Here is a 16,420-nt window from a genome sequence, read left to right as displayed (position 1 = left end):
AAAAAAAAAGGACTTCTTGATTTTCCAAAATTGTAACAGAGTTAAAAAGTCTTCTCAGTTTTCAAAATGCTTAATTCATTTGACAAATATGCGCTGAGCGCCTACTGTGTGTAGCAGTGAACAAAACAGAGACCCCCACCCTCAGAGCTGATCGCCCAGTGGGGAGAGACAGATGAAAATAAGTAAACAAGATAATTTCAGGTTATAACCTGTGGTATGAAGTAAATGAGCAAGGTGGTGTGCAACAAAGCGTGATGTAGTCAGCTCTGTAAATTGGGTGGTCAGGTAGGGCCTTCCAAGAGGGGGACATTGAAGCCGAGATCTGAAAGCTACCCTGTAAAGGTAGGAGAGCTTGTGGCTTCCCCAGCAAAGGGAACAGCAAGTGTAAAGGCTGAAAAATGGAAACAAGAGGGATGCAGAGGAGGCCAGCGTGGCTGTTGAGAGGGAGAGAAGAAAAAGTCTGAGAGGTGATGGGGGAGGATGTGCTGAGCCTGGTTGGCTGTGGGGAGGGCTCTGACTTTTAACCTGAATGAAATGGAGCTAAGGGAGGATTCTGAGCAAGGGAGGGATGTGATCTGACTCAGAGGTTTACAGGGTCCCTCCAGCTGTGTGTGTGGGGTCGGGGGAGAGACTCTGGGGACAGAAGAGGAGGAGAGAAACCAGGGAGGAGTTACTGTGACCCTCTAGTGGGGGATAGAACCATGGAGGGGGAAGAAGTGTCCTAGATCTTTTGAAAGTAGAGCTGACAGATTTGCTGATGGATTAGGTGTGGGTAGTGAGATAAAAGGGAGGAATCAAGGATGACTCAAAGATTTTAACTTAAGCACCTGGGTGGGTGGTGATGCTATTCCTGAGATGGGTAAGACTGTGGGAGGAGAGGTTTTGAAATCAAGAGTTCAGTTCTGGCCTTTTCCACACAGAGATGTCAGATAAGGCTTCATCTGTCAAGTGTATGGATTCTGGGGAGCAGTCAGGGCTGGGATGTAGACTTCACAATCATTGGCATGGGATGGCTTTCCGAGGCTTGAGCCTCAAGGCTATCTCCATGGAGCGTGTATATCTCAAGAAAAGAGTGAAGATTTCAGACCTGGGGCCCCTTTAACCTTTAGAGGTCTGAAAGAGAAGGAGACTCCAGCAGAGGAAACTGACAGCAGTCAGAGAGGAAGGTATTTCGAAAGAAGGGGACAGGCAAATGGATAATGACAAAGAGAGAGCAGCAAATCACAAGAGCATGCATAGTCCAGGACTGATTGGAGGGGATGGAGTCCCAGGCCCCATGCCGAGCCAGGTGGGGGAGTCAGATTTTAAGAGGGGAAGTGTCACACTGTATCATAAGGAGTCAGGTTGATGGAGCGACAGTAGAAGGTGAAGAGTTCCTGTGTGATTATGTCTCCACGCTCTGTGGTTTTTAGAGCCCTTCATGATTTGCAAAGCATGTTACTCATTTAGAAAGCATTTTTGCAAAGTTCTTGGCTACAAAGCACTTTTTAGAGCCAGAAAATTTCGCTTCTGTTCATACCCAGAGCAACGTTTCGCAAACTGCATGTGGCAACCCATCTGTTGGTCATGAAATTAATTTAGTTAAGTCATGACCAGCATTTTTAAAAATAAAATAGAACATTGCGGAGTGTGTTACATAGCGAAAGTCAGAGTTGTGTCCTGAAATCTTTTTTTTTTTTTTTGTCACATTATAAAATGCATTCTTACTGTGGGTGCTGTGAAAACATTTAAAAGATTGCCCCAGAGAACCTTTTGCAAAAAGTGCCCAGAGAGCAGTAGGAGAATATTCAATGAAAGTGTCTGTAAAGTAAAAAACTGGAAATAATCTCAATGTCTGTCATTAAACCTTCTCCTATGAAGGCTGTCAATTTTCTTTCCTGGAGTCTCCTTCTCTTCCAGATAGAATGCTGTATTTGTAAAACAAGAATACTACACAGCAGTGAAAATGCATTCATCTGACCTATACATCAACATGGATAGGTCTTGAAAACACACAGTTGAGTGAAAAAGATACATGATTATAATAGCAATTCTTTATATCAAAATAAGGTACAGGATACCAAATATTTTTGTGAGAAAATGACAGAATATAGATAGTAGAAGTACTGACACATACTTCTTTTTTTATTGAAGTGGAGTTGACTTACAATATTACATTAATTTCAGGTATACAGCATAGCGATTCAATGTTTTTATAGATTATACTCCATTTAAAGTTATTATAAAATATTGGTTATGTTCTCCTTGCTGTACCATATATGCTTGTAGCTTATTTATTTTATATGTATTTTGTACCTCTTCATCCCCTTCCCCTATCTTGTCTCTCCCCCTTGTCCTCTCCTCAGTGGTTTGTTCTAGTTTGTTCTCTATGTCTGTGAGTCTGTTTCTGTTTATTCTGTTTTCTGCTACGTTAATTTCTTTTTTAGATTCCACATAGAAGTGAACACATCACTATTTGTCTTTGTCTGATCTGTTTCACTAAGCATAATACCCTCTAGGTCCATCCATGTGACACACAGTTCTTTCTTAAAAATTAACTAATTAATTTTCTTTTTGGTTGTACTGGGTCTTCATTGCTTTTCCCAAGGCTTTCTCTAGTTGGGGTGAGCGGGGCCTCCTCTTCATTGTGGTTTGCAGGCTTCTCAATGCAGTGGCTTCTCTTGTTGCAGAGACAGCCTCAAGGCTTTCGGGCTTCAGTAGCTGTGGTGCACAAGCTTAGTTGCTCCAAGGCATGTGGAATCTTCCCGGACCAGGGATTGAACCGGCGTCCCCTGCATCGGCAGGCAGATTCTTAACCACTACACCACCAGGAATGCCCTGACATATAGTTCTTGGGAAGGATAGCCCAACCCCAGGATAGTGGTTACCTTGGGGGAGGGTGGGGAAATGGAGTAAGAGACGGGTACACAGAGGACTCCAATCACTGCTGGTATGTTTCAGTTCTTAAAAATATAGTAGTTGAAAATATGTTCATCGTGAGCATTTGTTAATTCTGGGGTGATGAGTATATGACTTTATTCCCGGTTGAGATTTGGAGGCCTCCGTTGTATTAGGTGCCAATTATGTAGTTGCTGAAAATGGGAGGATGGGGGACCAAAGGGCCTTGGGGAAGGGGTAGAGGTGGTGGCATGTACTGCTATCAGTCAGGGCCCTGGCCTTGAGGGGGCTGGCCTGGAGGAAAGAGTAAGGATCTAACTGGGTGATAGAGGGTGCTGTGTGGACAGGATAGCAGGACTGACCTTTGAGGGAGAGATACAACCAGCACAGGGAGGGAACCAAGGAGAGAAATGCCACAACTCCATTCTCCTCCTGTTCCCTGACCCCAACTGGGTGGCTCCCAACTGCAGCCAGAGGCTCAAGAGAGTCTGTGGTACAGACCACAGGTGCCAGTCTAAGGGGAGAGGGCGGGACGATGGGTGGAGAGCAGGATGGCCGGCAGGAAGCTTGGGACAGCATCCCTTTACCAGCTGCTACCTGAGTGCTGGGGGGCTTCCCAGGTGGCTCAGTGGTAAAGAACCCTCCTGCCAATGCAGGAGACATGAGATGCAAGGTCAGTCCCTGGGTTGAGAAGATGCCCTGTAGGAGGACATGACAATCCACTCCAGTATTCTTGCCTGGAGAATCCCATGGGCGGAGAAGCCTGGTGGGCGACAGTCCATATGGTCACAAAGAGTTGGATATGACTGAGCGACCAAGCGTGCACACGAGTGCTGAGTTTCATCAATTCACATCTTACCACCAATGAAAAATGGACTCACTCTGACAGTGGATGTGTGGCTCAGCTTTGTGGAAATGCAACATTCAGTAATTTTTAAAATATGTATTTATTTATCGACTCTGTGGGATCTTCACTGTGGTGCACAGACTTAGTTTCCCCATGGCATATGGGATCTTAGTTCTCCCACCAGGGATGGAACCACTGTCCCCTTGCATTGGAAGGCGATTCTTAACCAGTGGACCACCAGGGGAGTCCTAGCATTCAGTATTTTAATAACTGGTACAGTCTCACCCATGTCAACCTCTGGGTGTCAGCCGTGGGTGGTGATTATATGATCTTGGACTTTTCTGTCTTTATGAAAAGTCCATAGTGGTTTCAGGAAGAGCATCGGGGCTCCCCAGGCCACACTTCTGACCTCCCCTCCTTTCCCCACCCCAACCCCTGCCCCCTGCCAGGCCATGGACAGTCAGAAGCAGTTCACCGGTCCGGAAATCCAGTTCCTGCTTTCCTGTTCCGAAGCGGATGAGAACGAGATGATCAACTGCGAGGAGTTCGCCAACCGCTTCCAGGAGCCAGCCCGCGACATCGGCTTCAACGTGGCGGTGCTGCTGACCAACCTGTCTGAGCACGTGCCACACGACCCGCGCCTGCGCAACTTCCTCGAACTCGCGGAGAGCATCCTCGAGTACTTCCGGCCCTACCTGGGCCGCATCGAGATCATGGGGGCCTCCCGCCGCATCGAGCGTATCTACTTCGAGATCTCGGAGACCAACCGCGCCCAGTGGGAGATGCCCCAGGTCAGCGGACCCATGCACGTGCCTGCTCGCTTCCCAGGGCTTCTGGGACATGCCCCTCGCATGCTTGGACCCCACATGGGGCAGTGCATGCTTTGCAAATCTCCTTTGCAGACTCCACTGGGCCCCTGCTCCATTCATGCAAGCCCATGCCCACCCTTTTGCACACGTTGTATGGGTACTGCTCTGCCCCTGCAGACCTCTAGCTCTCCCATGCCCACCTTGTGCAGACTCAGCCTGTGCATGAACATACCCTGATATGGGGCTTCCCAGGTGGCTCAAAGATAAATAATCTGCCTGCAATGCAGGAGACGAGGGCTCGATGCCTGGGTTGGGAAGATCCCTTAGAGGAGGGCATGGCAATCCACTCCAGTATTCCTGCCTGAAGACTCTGCATGGATAGAGGAGTCTGTGGGCAGCTACAGTCCATGGGGTCACAAAGCGTTGGACATGACTGAAATGACTGAACACAGAGTATACATACCTTGATGCAACACGAGCAGCATTGGCATGCCCTCAGTGTGGCTGCTCACACCACGCCTGCCTCTTGCACACACACCCTGGGAGCTCTTAACAGTCCGGATGCAACTGTACCCACACTGTGTACTTGATCCCACGTGGTTACACCCACCTCACCTTACCAGCAGCTCCTGGTATGCTCTCTCTCGACACTGGCCTGCCGTGCCCACTCTTTTGCACACTCACTCTGAGGGCTCCGGGATGCCCTAATGCTGGCCCATCCCTCACCAGTCACCACGTGCGTGCATGCCAAGTCGCTTCAGTCGTGTCTGACTCTGCAACCCTATGCACTGTAGCCCACCAGGCTCCTCTGCCCATGGGATTCTCCAGGTAAGAACACTGGAGTGGGCTGCCATTTCCTTCTCCACACCAGCCACCACGTGTGCCCGCAAATGACCTCTGAGTTCCTAACACACAATTCCCATCTCACTTGTGGGTGCACACTTCTGGGCCCACCTGTGGGTGCACCTGTCTTGCACACTCACTCAGAGGATGCCAGTGTGCCTTCCTGAAGCCTTGGCATGCCATATGGTTGCCTGCCCCTCACTCATTCACCCGCATGCCCTGGCACACCCATGCTCACCCATAAGCACTTGGACCGCCCTCTACAACATGTTCACAAGGCGTGGCCAAGCCTACCCCTTGACCTGATGTGCCCCTAATATGCCCAGCCCACGGTGTTTGCCCCTTACATACTGACTTGCTCCAAGAGTACACTCACACGGCCCTGGCGTGCCCCCAGTCCACCTCACACTCTTAGCCAGCACGTGGTTCCCATCCCCCATTCTCTCACATGCCCACGTGCCCCTCAGGCAGGTTCAGCCCCTGTTGTCCAAGTGGCCCTCCTGCTCACAATCACCATGCATATGAAGGCTGTGTGCCCCTTGCACTCACACTTCCTTTTTCTTATTTTTTTCATATTTTGGCCATGCTATGCAGCATGCAAGATGGTTCCCCAATCAGGGATGGAACCCAGGCCTCCGCAGTGAAAGCACAGAATCCTAACCCAAGGCCACCAGGGAACTCCCCCCCACTTCCCTTTGGTTTCTCAGAAGCCCCCCAGGCACCCACACACTCCTCCTACTTGCTCTGCACACCCTTCCCACATCACACAGTCCATGAGGCTTGCACTCCCATCACCTCCTCAGCCCTGGGCCCCTCGACGCTCCTCCTTGGTGAGACCTGGCTCCTGTACTCCCAGGCTTGTACCCCACTCTGAACCCTGCCCTCATCTTCCAGGCCCTCTTACACTTATTCCTGGGTCCCCCTGCATACGCATCCTGGTGCATACACACAGCCTGTATGAACCATAGGCCCCTCCCACATTTTCAGGACTTCCCAGGTGGCTCAGCGGTAAAGAATCCACTGCCAATGCAGGAGACATGGGTTCAAGCCCTGGGTCAGGAAGATCCCCGGAGAAGGAAATGGCAACCCACACTAGTATTCTTGCCTGGGAAATCTCATGAACAGAGGAGCCTGGTGGGCTACAGTCCATGGGGTCGCAAAAGAGTTGGACATGATTTAGTGACTAAACAGCAGCAAGAGCTCACATTTACAGCCTCCATCCCCGGTTTTGCCCAGGTCCACGCATGCCTCCCCATATGTCCATGTCCGCTGAGCTCACTGAGTCCGGCATGGCCGCCTGCTCCCCCACACCCTCCCATGCCACCTTGGCCCCCTCCACCGATACCTCCCTGAGCCCCTTGCACCCCCTCACAAGGCTTCTGCACATCGGCTCCCATCACATACTCCTCCGGAACCCCCAAGATTTTGCTCACTCTTCTGTATCCCTTGAGGCATCACTGTACATTCATCCTGCTCTCCAATCTGCCTTAAAAGCCATCGCATCATCCTCGCACGCAGGATGGCCACAGGTCCCTTCATATGCAGGAAACCATGGCGCTTCACTGGCCCTTCACACTCTGGTGCCTGCTGTGGGAGCTCCAGCCCCCACCTCTGCCCCTCAAATGCACTCCACGGGCACCCTCTGTTAGCGTTATTCCTCTAAACACTCACTTCTTCCTGCTCACTCCTTCCCATTCCCACCTTCTAGTGATCCCAGGAGTCCATGTCTGCCTGCGCGGCCCTCCAGCGCTCAAACAGCAGTACCGAGATAGCAGGCACTGTGGGGCATTTCCTAGGCGCCAGGCCCTGTTCTAAGCACTCAGCATCTATTAACTCATAAGGGGAAACTGAGGCCCAGAGAGTTCCATCTAACAGTGGTAGAATCGGGATTGGAACCCAGACAGGCTGGCTGCAGAACCTTTGCCCTCAATCACCATGCCCTCTTTCTCAAAGAAGCCAAAAACATCGATTCTGGAGCCAGCTTGTTGGGAATTCAAATTCCACGCCTATCACCTTTCGGCTGCATCACCCTGAGCACGTGACTTTCTGGGCCTCCACTTCCTCATCTGTAAAATGGGGATAACAGCCCATACATCTGCGATGGTTTGTAAGGATTAAATGTGATTACGATACGCAAAATGCCAGGATACTGGCCCTGGCCCTGTTGAAATTCTTCCAAGTGCACCTACAGCGAGCGCAATACAGGTGCGCTCCTCGAAAATAAAAACCACGATGATGCTTATAACAGCGGCGAGCGCCCGGCCGCCTTCGCTCTGGTCCCAACTGCCCGCCGACGGCGCCCCCATCATGTCCCCTCCGCCCCGCGCTGCAGGTGAAGGAGTCGAAGCGTCAGTTCATCTTCGACGTGGTGAACGAGGGCGGCGAGTCGGAGAAGATGGAGCTCTTCGTGAGCTTCTGCGAGGACACCATTTTCGAAATGCAGATCGCCGCGCAGATCTCGGAGCCCGAGGGCGAGCCGGAGGAGGACGACGACGAGGGCGCGGGCGCGGCGGAGGCGGGCGCCGAGAGCGCGGAGGAGGGTGCCGCGGGGCCCGAGGGCACGGCGGCCACGGCGGCGGCGGGCGCCACGGCACGGCTGGTGGCGGCCGCGAACCGGGCCATGCGGGGCCTCAGCTACCGCAGCCTGCGGCGGCGCGTGCGGCGGCTGCGGCGGCTCACGGCGCGCGAGGCAGCGACCGCGGTGGCCGCACTCCTCTGGGCGGCGCTGGCGCGCGCGGGCGCGGCGGGCGCCGGGGCCGCGGCGGGCGCGCTGCGCCTGCTCTGGGGCTCGCTCTTCGGCGGCGGCCTGGTGGAGGGCGCCAAGAAGGTGACGGTGACCGAGCTCCTGGCGGGCATGCCCGACCCCACGAGCGACGAGGTGCACGGCGAGCAGCCGGCCGGGTCCGGGGGCGACGCGGACGGCGAGGGCGCGGGCGAGGGCGCGGGTGATGCCGCCGAGGGTGCGGGCGACGAGGAGGTGGCGGACCAGGAGGACCCGGGAGTCGCCGACGGGACGGTGGCCGTGGCCGATGGGGGGCCCTTCCGACCCGAAGGGGCCGGCCTCGGGGACATGGGTGACACGACGCCGGCGGAGCCTCCCACGCCCGAGGGCTCGCCCATCCTCAAGAGGAAGCTGGGGGTGAGAGTGTGGGCGGGGGCTTGAGGGCTTTGGAATGACTGAGGTAGGAAGGAGGGTGAGAAAGGGGAAGAGAGACTCTAATAGAGGGTGGGTGGCAGTGCACAGAGAGAAGGAAAACAAAAAATAACAATGACAGGGCCTGAGAGATGTAGAGACACACACAAAGATGGACACAGAGATGGAGACCTGGAGAAAGGTTCTCCGTAATACTCGCAGTGTTTCTGGGAACCACGGAGGAAAAAGATATCTGGAAACAAATAGAGCCAGCGATCCAGAGACCGAATTAGAGGAGAAGGGGGATCAAGATCTAAAAAGATCCAAGATGGGGTCAGAGACACTGGGAAAGACCCTCAGAGATACAGGCGATTGTGGGGAATTAAGTAGCCCACTTGATGGAAGCCCCTAAAGCATTATCAGGCCCTCAGTGCAGAGAGTGCCCTAGGGGTGCGGTTGTCAAGGTGATGAGAGGCCACACCCGGAGAAGCACTCCACTGGGGGTCTGCCTGACTCTGCACAGTGCTTTGGTCAAGGCTGCTCCATCTTTCTGAGCCTGTTTCCCCTCTGTAAAATGAGAGTTATAATCCCTTTTCTGGTGGGGGTGGAAGGAGAGTACAACTCAGATTGCCTAGGAGAAAAGTGCAGAAGGGACATGGAGAGGAATAGGCAGGTCTGGGAGGCCCTGAGGGTGCAGGCTCCGCCCTGATACTTGCCCTGCCGCCAGGTGGACGGAGAGGAAGAAGAGCTGCCTCCAGAGCCGGAGCCAGAGCCGGAACCCGAGCCCGAGAAAGCTGAGTGAGTGGCCTCAGGTGCAAGGGGCCCAGACCCCATCACTGCCTCCCTCATGGACTGGGAGCCTCCCGAGGTCAGGGCCTGAGGCTGTCCTGGTTACCCTGTGACCTTAGCATCACTCAGCCCAGGCCCAGACCCAGAGGAGGGCCTCTGTGAAAGGCGGTAGAGGAAGAAATGCTCCTCTCTTCCCCATAAGCCTTTCTACCAGACGTTCCCTTTGCCTGCAGCACCCTCCCCCATGCTTGGTCTCAGCCTTCCTCCTCCTCCCCATGATGGCTCACCCATCTCCTTCTCCTGGAAGCCTACCTTGACTCCCCTGCTAAGATGAAGGGGTGTCTCCTTCTCATGAGCCTCTCCTTCCCATGAGCCTCTGAGCTTCCCCCATCCCAGCCCTGACCACTCTGGGCTGCCCCTGTCTGGTGATGGGTCTGTACCCCATTGGACCCATACCCCATGAAGAGGTTGGTCTCACCACGATGTCTGCAGCACCATCTAGACCTGGGCCAGGCAGGGGAGGGGCCCCACACTTGGCTTTAAATGAATGAATGCATGCTTTCCCCAGGCACCTTCTCACTCTTTCTGTGTCCTGCCCTGCAGTACTGAGAATGGGGAGAAGGAAGAAGTCCCTGAGATCCCACCAGAACCCCCTAAGAAGGCAGCTCCTCCTCCACCCCCTCCAAAGAAGGAGGGAGCTGGTGGAGCAGGCCTGGAATTCTGGGGAGAACTGGAAGTACAGCGGGTGAAATTCTTGGTGAGGACCCAGCAAGGGCATCCGAAGCCCCCTCTCCCAGGGACACCCACTCAGCATTCACACGACCTCTGCCCCCACCCTGTTCTTAAGCCCACCTGTGCCCGGCTCACCTCTAAAGGGAAGCCAGGCTGGGCAGAGGGCAGATGTGCCCAGACAGAGCAGAACCTGGGCACAGGGCAGCGTTTTCAGGTGGTCCTCCCTTGGCTGCTCAGCCTCTCCCTGCTCACAGTCCTTATTCCAGCCTCCATGCCTGTGCGCACCTGGGGCCACCTGCTTCGACTTCCCTCCCCCATCCTCTATCCAGAGCTAAATCCAACTGAAGCCATGGCCTATTTCTTGGCTCTCAGCCTTCAGATGGGAGCAGCCACACAAGCCCCAGCTCCTCCTGTGTGGTGGGGGGGCGGTGTGAGGGGGACTCACCTCCTCATCCAGGCCTGGAAGAAGGGAGGGTGAAATTTGGGAGGGCAGGGCCCAGGGCTCCACCTGTTCTGTCTCCTCTCCAGGCCAGCCTGACATGAGGGGATGAGGGAAACCTACTGGACAAAAGGGGGGTTCCGTAAGGATTTGGGGGAAGAATAGGGAATGGAGAGAGCAATGGAGAGGAAAGAAGGAAAGGAGAGGTAGGAATAGATGTCCTCTGCCCGGGATAAAGCAGAGCGGGCCACCCTGCCCAGGAAGCAACATGGCAGAGGGGTTGGGAGGGTGGACTCTGGAGCTGTACTGCCTGGCTTCAAAGCCTAGGCCTGCCACTTCTTAGCGACATGACCTTGAACAAGACAACTCACTCCCTCAGCCTCCATTTCCTCATCCAGGAAGTGGGCACATAAGTGCAGAACTAAACAGGTTCATGTAGATAAAGCACTTAGCCCAGGTCTTGGTATATAGTAAGCACTCAATACATGGGAAGTTGTGGGACCAGTTATTCAGGACCCTGGTGCTTGGGTTGTGGGTGAATGTTGGGATAAATTCTCCAAGGGAGAGGATGCACTGTAAGCTCTGTCTTTCTCTTTCTCTCTGCATCTTAGAACTACCTCTCAAGGAATTTTTACACCCTGCGATTCCTTGCCCTCTTCTTGGCATTTGCTATCAACTTCATCCTGCTCTTTTATAAGGTGCTGGTCAAGAGGGGCTGGGGGGATCAAGTGCTGATCTGGGCTGTGGGATGGGAGGTTCAGTCCCAACACGTCCCCGGGGCCCTTGAAATTCACCAGGGACAAGGGATTGGGCTCAGGGTCCCGGGGAAGAGTCAGGCTGGACACCTGGATCTTGAGACCCTGTAGGGGTGAGTGTAGGTGTCTGGGTCCATCTGGAACAGATGCCTGAGGGCCCAGGGGAGTTAGAGCAGCGAACAGGTTGTGGGTTCCACGTTCAGCTCTGCCACTGGCCAACCCTGAGCCCCTGGGTGCAGGCCTTCCCCCTCTCTGCAGCACCCACCAATTCAGTTACTTCTCTTTGCTTTTACATAAGCTGAAGAGAAATCCGTGGGGAGGAAGCAATGGGAAGCTCATGGACTAGAAGGAGAGGCCTAAGAAGCAGCCCTCCTAAAGGACAAAGGGACCTTAAGGATATTGTCCAGGACCTGGATAACACGGCCGAGAGGCAGTCTAGCAGAGTGTTGAGAGCACAGCTTCTGTAGCATCAGAGTCTAGCTCAACTACTCACTGGTGGCATGAAGTCAGGCAAAGTGTTTAAACCCCCTCCCTTTTTCTTTTGGCCATGTCACTCCTCATATGGGATCTTAGTTTCCCAACCAGGGATCGAACCCACAGCCTCTGCACTGGAAACATGAAATTCCAACCACTGGACCACCAGGGAGTCCCATCCCCCCCCCCCTTTTTAAAACACATGTCAACTCTCTTAATTCTCACAGCTCCGGGACTAAGATCCTGCATGCCGTACAGTGCGGCCAAAACAACAACAACAACAAAACCCACATGTAAAGCTCTTAGAATAGTACCTGGTATATAAAGATGCTGTATGAATAAATGATAGTGACCACTAATTTTAGTATTAGTAATAATATTAGTGTTAAGGGAATTCCCTGTCAGTCCCTGGTTAGGCCTCCTCTTTTGCTGCCAAGAGCCTGGGTTCAATCCCTGTTTGAGGAACTAAGATCTCACAAGCTGATATATATATATGTGTGTGTGCTAAGTCACTTCAGTCGTGTCCAACTCTTTGCGACCCCATGGACTGTAGCCTGTCAGGCTCCTCTGTCCATGGGATTCTCCAGGCAAGTATACTGGAGTGGGTTGCCATTTCCTCCTCCAGGGAATCTTCCTGACCCAGGGATTGAACGTGTGTTTCTTATGTCTCCTGCATCGACAGGCGGGTTCTTTACTACTAGTGCCACCTGGGAAGACCTTGATATGTGTGTGTGTGTGTGTGTGTGTGTGTGTTAAAATTAGTCTCTCTTTAGGGCTCTGCTATCAAGACAGATCAACTCTGTTTTCAGTTCTCCTGTCACTCAGTTCAATAGTCAAGATTCCCAGAACAGAGTCTGATTTGCTAGCTCGGGTCCCGGACCTGCCCCTTGATCTTGATTGACAGTCCCGCTGAGACGGCCTCTGACAGGGGCCCAGACCAGTCTCAGGCATGGAGACTGTTCATTTTCTTCGCGGGTTCAGGGTGTGGCAGACCAGGTACCAGGACACCGGGTCCCCACCCTGACTGACCCGTGCCCCCCTCCTTTAGGTCTCTGATTCTCCGCCGGGGGAGGATGACATGGAAGGGTCAGCAGCTGGGGGCCTGTCAGGAGCAGGGTCTGGTGGCGGTTCCGGCTGGGGCCCGGGGGCTGGAGAGGAAGCGGAGGGAGACGAGGATGAGAACATGGTGTACTACTTCCTGGAGGAGAGCACGGGCTACATGGAGCCAGCCTTGCGCTGCTTGAGCCTTCTGCACACGCTGGTGGCCTTTCTCTGTATCATTGGCTACAACTGCCTCAAGGTGGGTCATGACCACAGCCTTGGGGCCGGGACGTGCGAGTGTGTGTGTGTGTGTGTGTGTGTGTGTGTGTGTGTGTGTTTGGTGGAGAGGGGAGAACATGAGCTGGGGCCCTGGCTGAGAGGACCTGGGACAGGGGCTGGGGTGTGGTGCAGTGTTGGGACAAAGGGGACCTAGGGCTGGGGTAAGGCCAGGGGCTGAATACTGGATTGGGCTCTTTAGCAAGTGTGATATTCAAACTGGGAACTGATGCAGCTCACACTGAGGAGCTGGGTCCTGTGATGATGTTAATTTCTGGGTCAAGAAGCACAGTTTGTCATTTGGGACTATTTTCTACATGTTGGTCAGCTGGTGAATCTGTGAGGGTGTGTGGGCCTCAGACACAGCCTGGGTGCCAACAGGGGGGTGTGGATTCTGACATTAACTGTGCCCGAAGCTTTGTGATGCCCCATAAGTTGTGCTACAAAAACTTCCATTTGAGTTCCATGATAGCTGACTGTCCAGCTAATCTTGATACTTTACAACTGGACGAACGGCGTTCTTTGGGCTTCGAACATCTGCATGTGCGGTTCCCTCTGCCTGGAAAGCTCTGCCCTGCTTTGATCTCCTCTCACCTGCCTGTTTCATTCTTCCTCCTTCCCTTGGGAGGCCACTGGCTGCAGCAGGCACCAGTTCTGGGTCCTCCTGGGTTTTCTCCGAATCCCAGCCCTGACCAATGATCGCGTTTCCCCACCACTACTACCCTGATCACTCTGGGACCGTGCCTCCCAGATGTGGGGTCTCATGAAGGCTCCAGCAAGACGTCCCGGCTCCTGTTGAGGCTGTGGTCTCCTGACCTAACCCCCCCGACTCCATTTACCTCCCTGCACCCTGTAGGTGCCCCTGGTGATCTTTAAGCGGGAGAAGGAACTGGCCCGGAAGCTGGAGTTTGATGGCCTCTATATCACGGAGCAGCCTGAGGACGATGACGTGAAAGGACAGTGGGACCGGCTGGTGCTCAACACTCCGTAAGGGCTCAGCACCCCCTGCAGTGGGTGGGGGAAGCAGAGCTGGGGTGCCACTCCATCCCCAGCCCAGGCCTTGAAAGCCCGGGGTTCCAGGCGCTACCGCTCCTGACTCATTCTCCCCAAGCCTCCACCTTCCTCTTTGTAATACATACTGATTGCCTGTGCATTGAAGTACCTGTGGGCGTGCTGGTAACACATGGAGATTCTGAGGACCCCAGCCCAGGAGATTCTGGTTCAGTGAGTCTCCAGAAGCACCCAGGAACCTGCATTTTAAACTCAGTCCTCACGCAGGATTCTCACCAGGTGTCATGAATGGGAAATTGATGAAATCATTTGGGTTTTGAACTGAGCCCAGAGAGGAAATGAGGGTTATGAGGATGATATGGCGGGACATTGGACCCCCAAAGAGCACTCCCAGCCTATCCCATCCTCCCCAGGTGAAGTCCCATCTTCTGTGTTCATACAGCCAGGCTGCATCCTGAGAGGGAGGCATATCTAGGATAAGAACACCAGGTCAGGACTTCCCTGGCAGTCCAGTGGTTAAGATTCTGTGCTTCCAGTGCAGGCGGCATGGGTTCAATCCCAGGTCAGGGAACTAAGATGCCGCATGCTGCGGGAGCCAAAACAAAAAACAAAACCTGGTAAATAAAGGACCAGAAGCATCAAATAAAATTAAATAAAACAGCATGAGAAAGCCCTCCGTTCCCTGGATGCCAGAGCGGGGCCAGGGTGGTGGCCCCAACTCCCCCCAACCCCCACCACACACTCTGGCCTCCCCATCTCCCATCTGAGTGCAGTTCAGGTCTTTATACATCCCTGATCACCTGGGCTCCACCGATGACAGCAGCGGGGGCCTGGGGGTGGGCACAGGATGTTAAGGTTGACCTTGGACAAGCGTCACCTGGCCTGGGGTCTTTAGAGCCTGATCCTGAGTGAGAGGTCAACTGTCTGGGATCCCCTGTGAGAAAAGCATTGGAATTCCAACCCCACCCCACCCGCACCCCTCTCCCATCCCAATCTGGCTGGTGGCTCCCGTTCCCTCCTCCCCTAACATCTTGTGGCTTCTTTCTCTTGGCAGGTCTTTCCCCAGCAACTACTGGGACAAGTTTGTTAAGCGGAAGGTGAGACGCTGTGAAAGGGGAGGTCCTCCCCAGCTGGGTGTCCCTTGATGCTACCAGCCCATCAGAGCCCAGTCAAGCACTTGCTTTGTGTGCAGCCTTGGGCAAGGGGCTTTGCCTCTCTGAAAGCACCTCAGCTTGCCCGTCTGGAAATGGGCATGATAATCACCCCCCCTCTTTAATGACATGATGCATATGACAACCTCAGCAGTGCCTGGCACAGAGTAAATACTTCATGAATATTGGTTTTGAGAGAGGAGCTAAGGCATCCTGTTTTCAGCACATAGACTCTGGTGCTGGATTGCCTGATTTTCTCTTTTTTGTTAATATTTCATTCCATTAATTAATTTGGCTGCGCTGGGTCGTAGTTGCAGCACCTGGGATCTTCGCTGCTATACTCCGGCTTCTGTAGTTGTGGTGTCCAGGCTTAGCTGCTCTGCGGCCTGTGGGAACTGAGTTCCTCTACTCGAGATAGAACCCATGTCCCCTGCATTGGAAGGCAGATTCTTAACCACTGGGTCATGAGGGAAGTCCGTTGTCTGCTTTTCCATTCCTAGATGTGTCACCCTTTCTGTGCCTCAATTTCCATCATATTGAGTGAGGTACTAAGAGGGCTGACCCCACTGGGTTGTTGTAAAGATCGTTTGACCTGCTTCATGAACAATATCTGGCACAAAAGAAAACATTAGACAAGGGTTGGCTGTTAGAATCATTCATTCACTCAACAAAAGTTTATTGAGTACCTACTAGGCACCTACCTAGTACCTACTAGTAGGTACTACCTACTAGGAACTGTACTAGGGTTCCTAGCAGTAAACACATCTTGACCCTCAAGTTGGAAAGACAGATGAGGAACACATTTATAATGTTCAGATGGTGATAAGTGTTGTCGGAGAGAAAAAGACGGGTGGGGAGTGTGCGGGGGTTGGCCCAGAGAGATTACTCTTTCGTGGAGGGTGGTTAGGAGGTGAGGGAGTGAGGCGGGTGAAAATCTGGGGGAAGTGTGTCCTGGGCGGGGAGAGAATGGCAGTTGTAAAGGTCCTGGGGCAGGAATGTGCCTGGTGTATTTGAGGAGCTGTGGGGAAGCCAGTGTGGCTGGAGCAGAGTGAGTGAGAGGGTGAGCAGGAGGAGATAAATTCATCAGTGATGGGATGGGGGGGAGTTATATAGGATTATATAGGCTTATATGGGTTATATAGTTATATAGGATTCCTTGCCTACCTGCCTAATTATAATAAATTATCCCAATTAATTTGGCTAATGAGCTAACTGGGGGGGCCTTTATCACTTTTGGATCCTC

The 16,420-nt window shown here is 53.3% G+C and overlaps 1 protein-coding gene across 5 annotated transcripts in view; it reads left to right on the top strand.

The window, feature by feature from the left end:
* The window catches only part of RYR1 (ryanodine receptor 1), a 125,377-nt gene that overhangs the window by 103,954 nt on the left and 5,003 nt on the right, over positions 1 to 16,420 (top strand). For all 5 annotated transcript variants that reach the window (XM_043435392.1, XM_043435391.1, XM_043435394.1 and 2 more), the window contains 8 exons: positions 4,174 to 4,515; positions 7,709 to 8,515; positions 9,237 to 9,307; positions 9,902 to 10,055; positions 11,081 to 11,167; positions 12,747 to 12,998; positions 13,872 to 14,002; positions 15,081 to 15,123. In XM_043435392.1, coding sequence (XP_043291327.1) covers positions 4,174 to 4,515; positions 7,709 to 8,515; positions 9,237 to 9,307; positions 9,902 to 10,055; positions 11,081 to 11,167; positions 12,747 to 12,998; positions 13,872 to 14,002; positions 15,081 to 15,123 — 1,887 coding nt within the window. The remainder of the gene's footprint in view (positions 1 to 4,173; positions 4,516 to 7,708; positions 8,516 to 9,236; positions 9,308 to 9,901; positions 10,056 to 11,080; positions 11,168 to 12,746; positions 12,999 to 13,871; positions 14,003 to 15,080; positions 15,124 to 16,420) is intronic.

The sequence above is a fragment of the Cervus canadensis genome, chromosome 18 (genome assembly GCF_019320065.1).
Source record: "Cervus canadensis isolate Bull #8, Minnesota chromosome 18, ASM1932006v1, whole genome shotgun sequence".
Taxonomy (NCBI): Eukaryota; Metazoa; Chordata; class Mammalia; order Artiodactyla; family Cervidae; genus Cervus; species Cervus canadensis.
The sequence above is the reverse complement of the archived record's forward strand: the minus strand, read 5'-3'. Positions and strand labels throughout refer to the sequence as shown.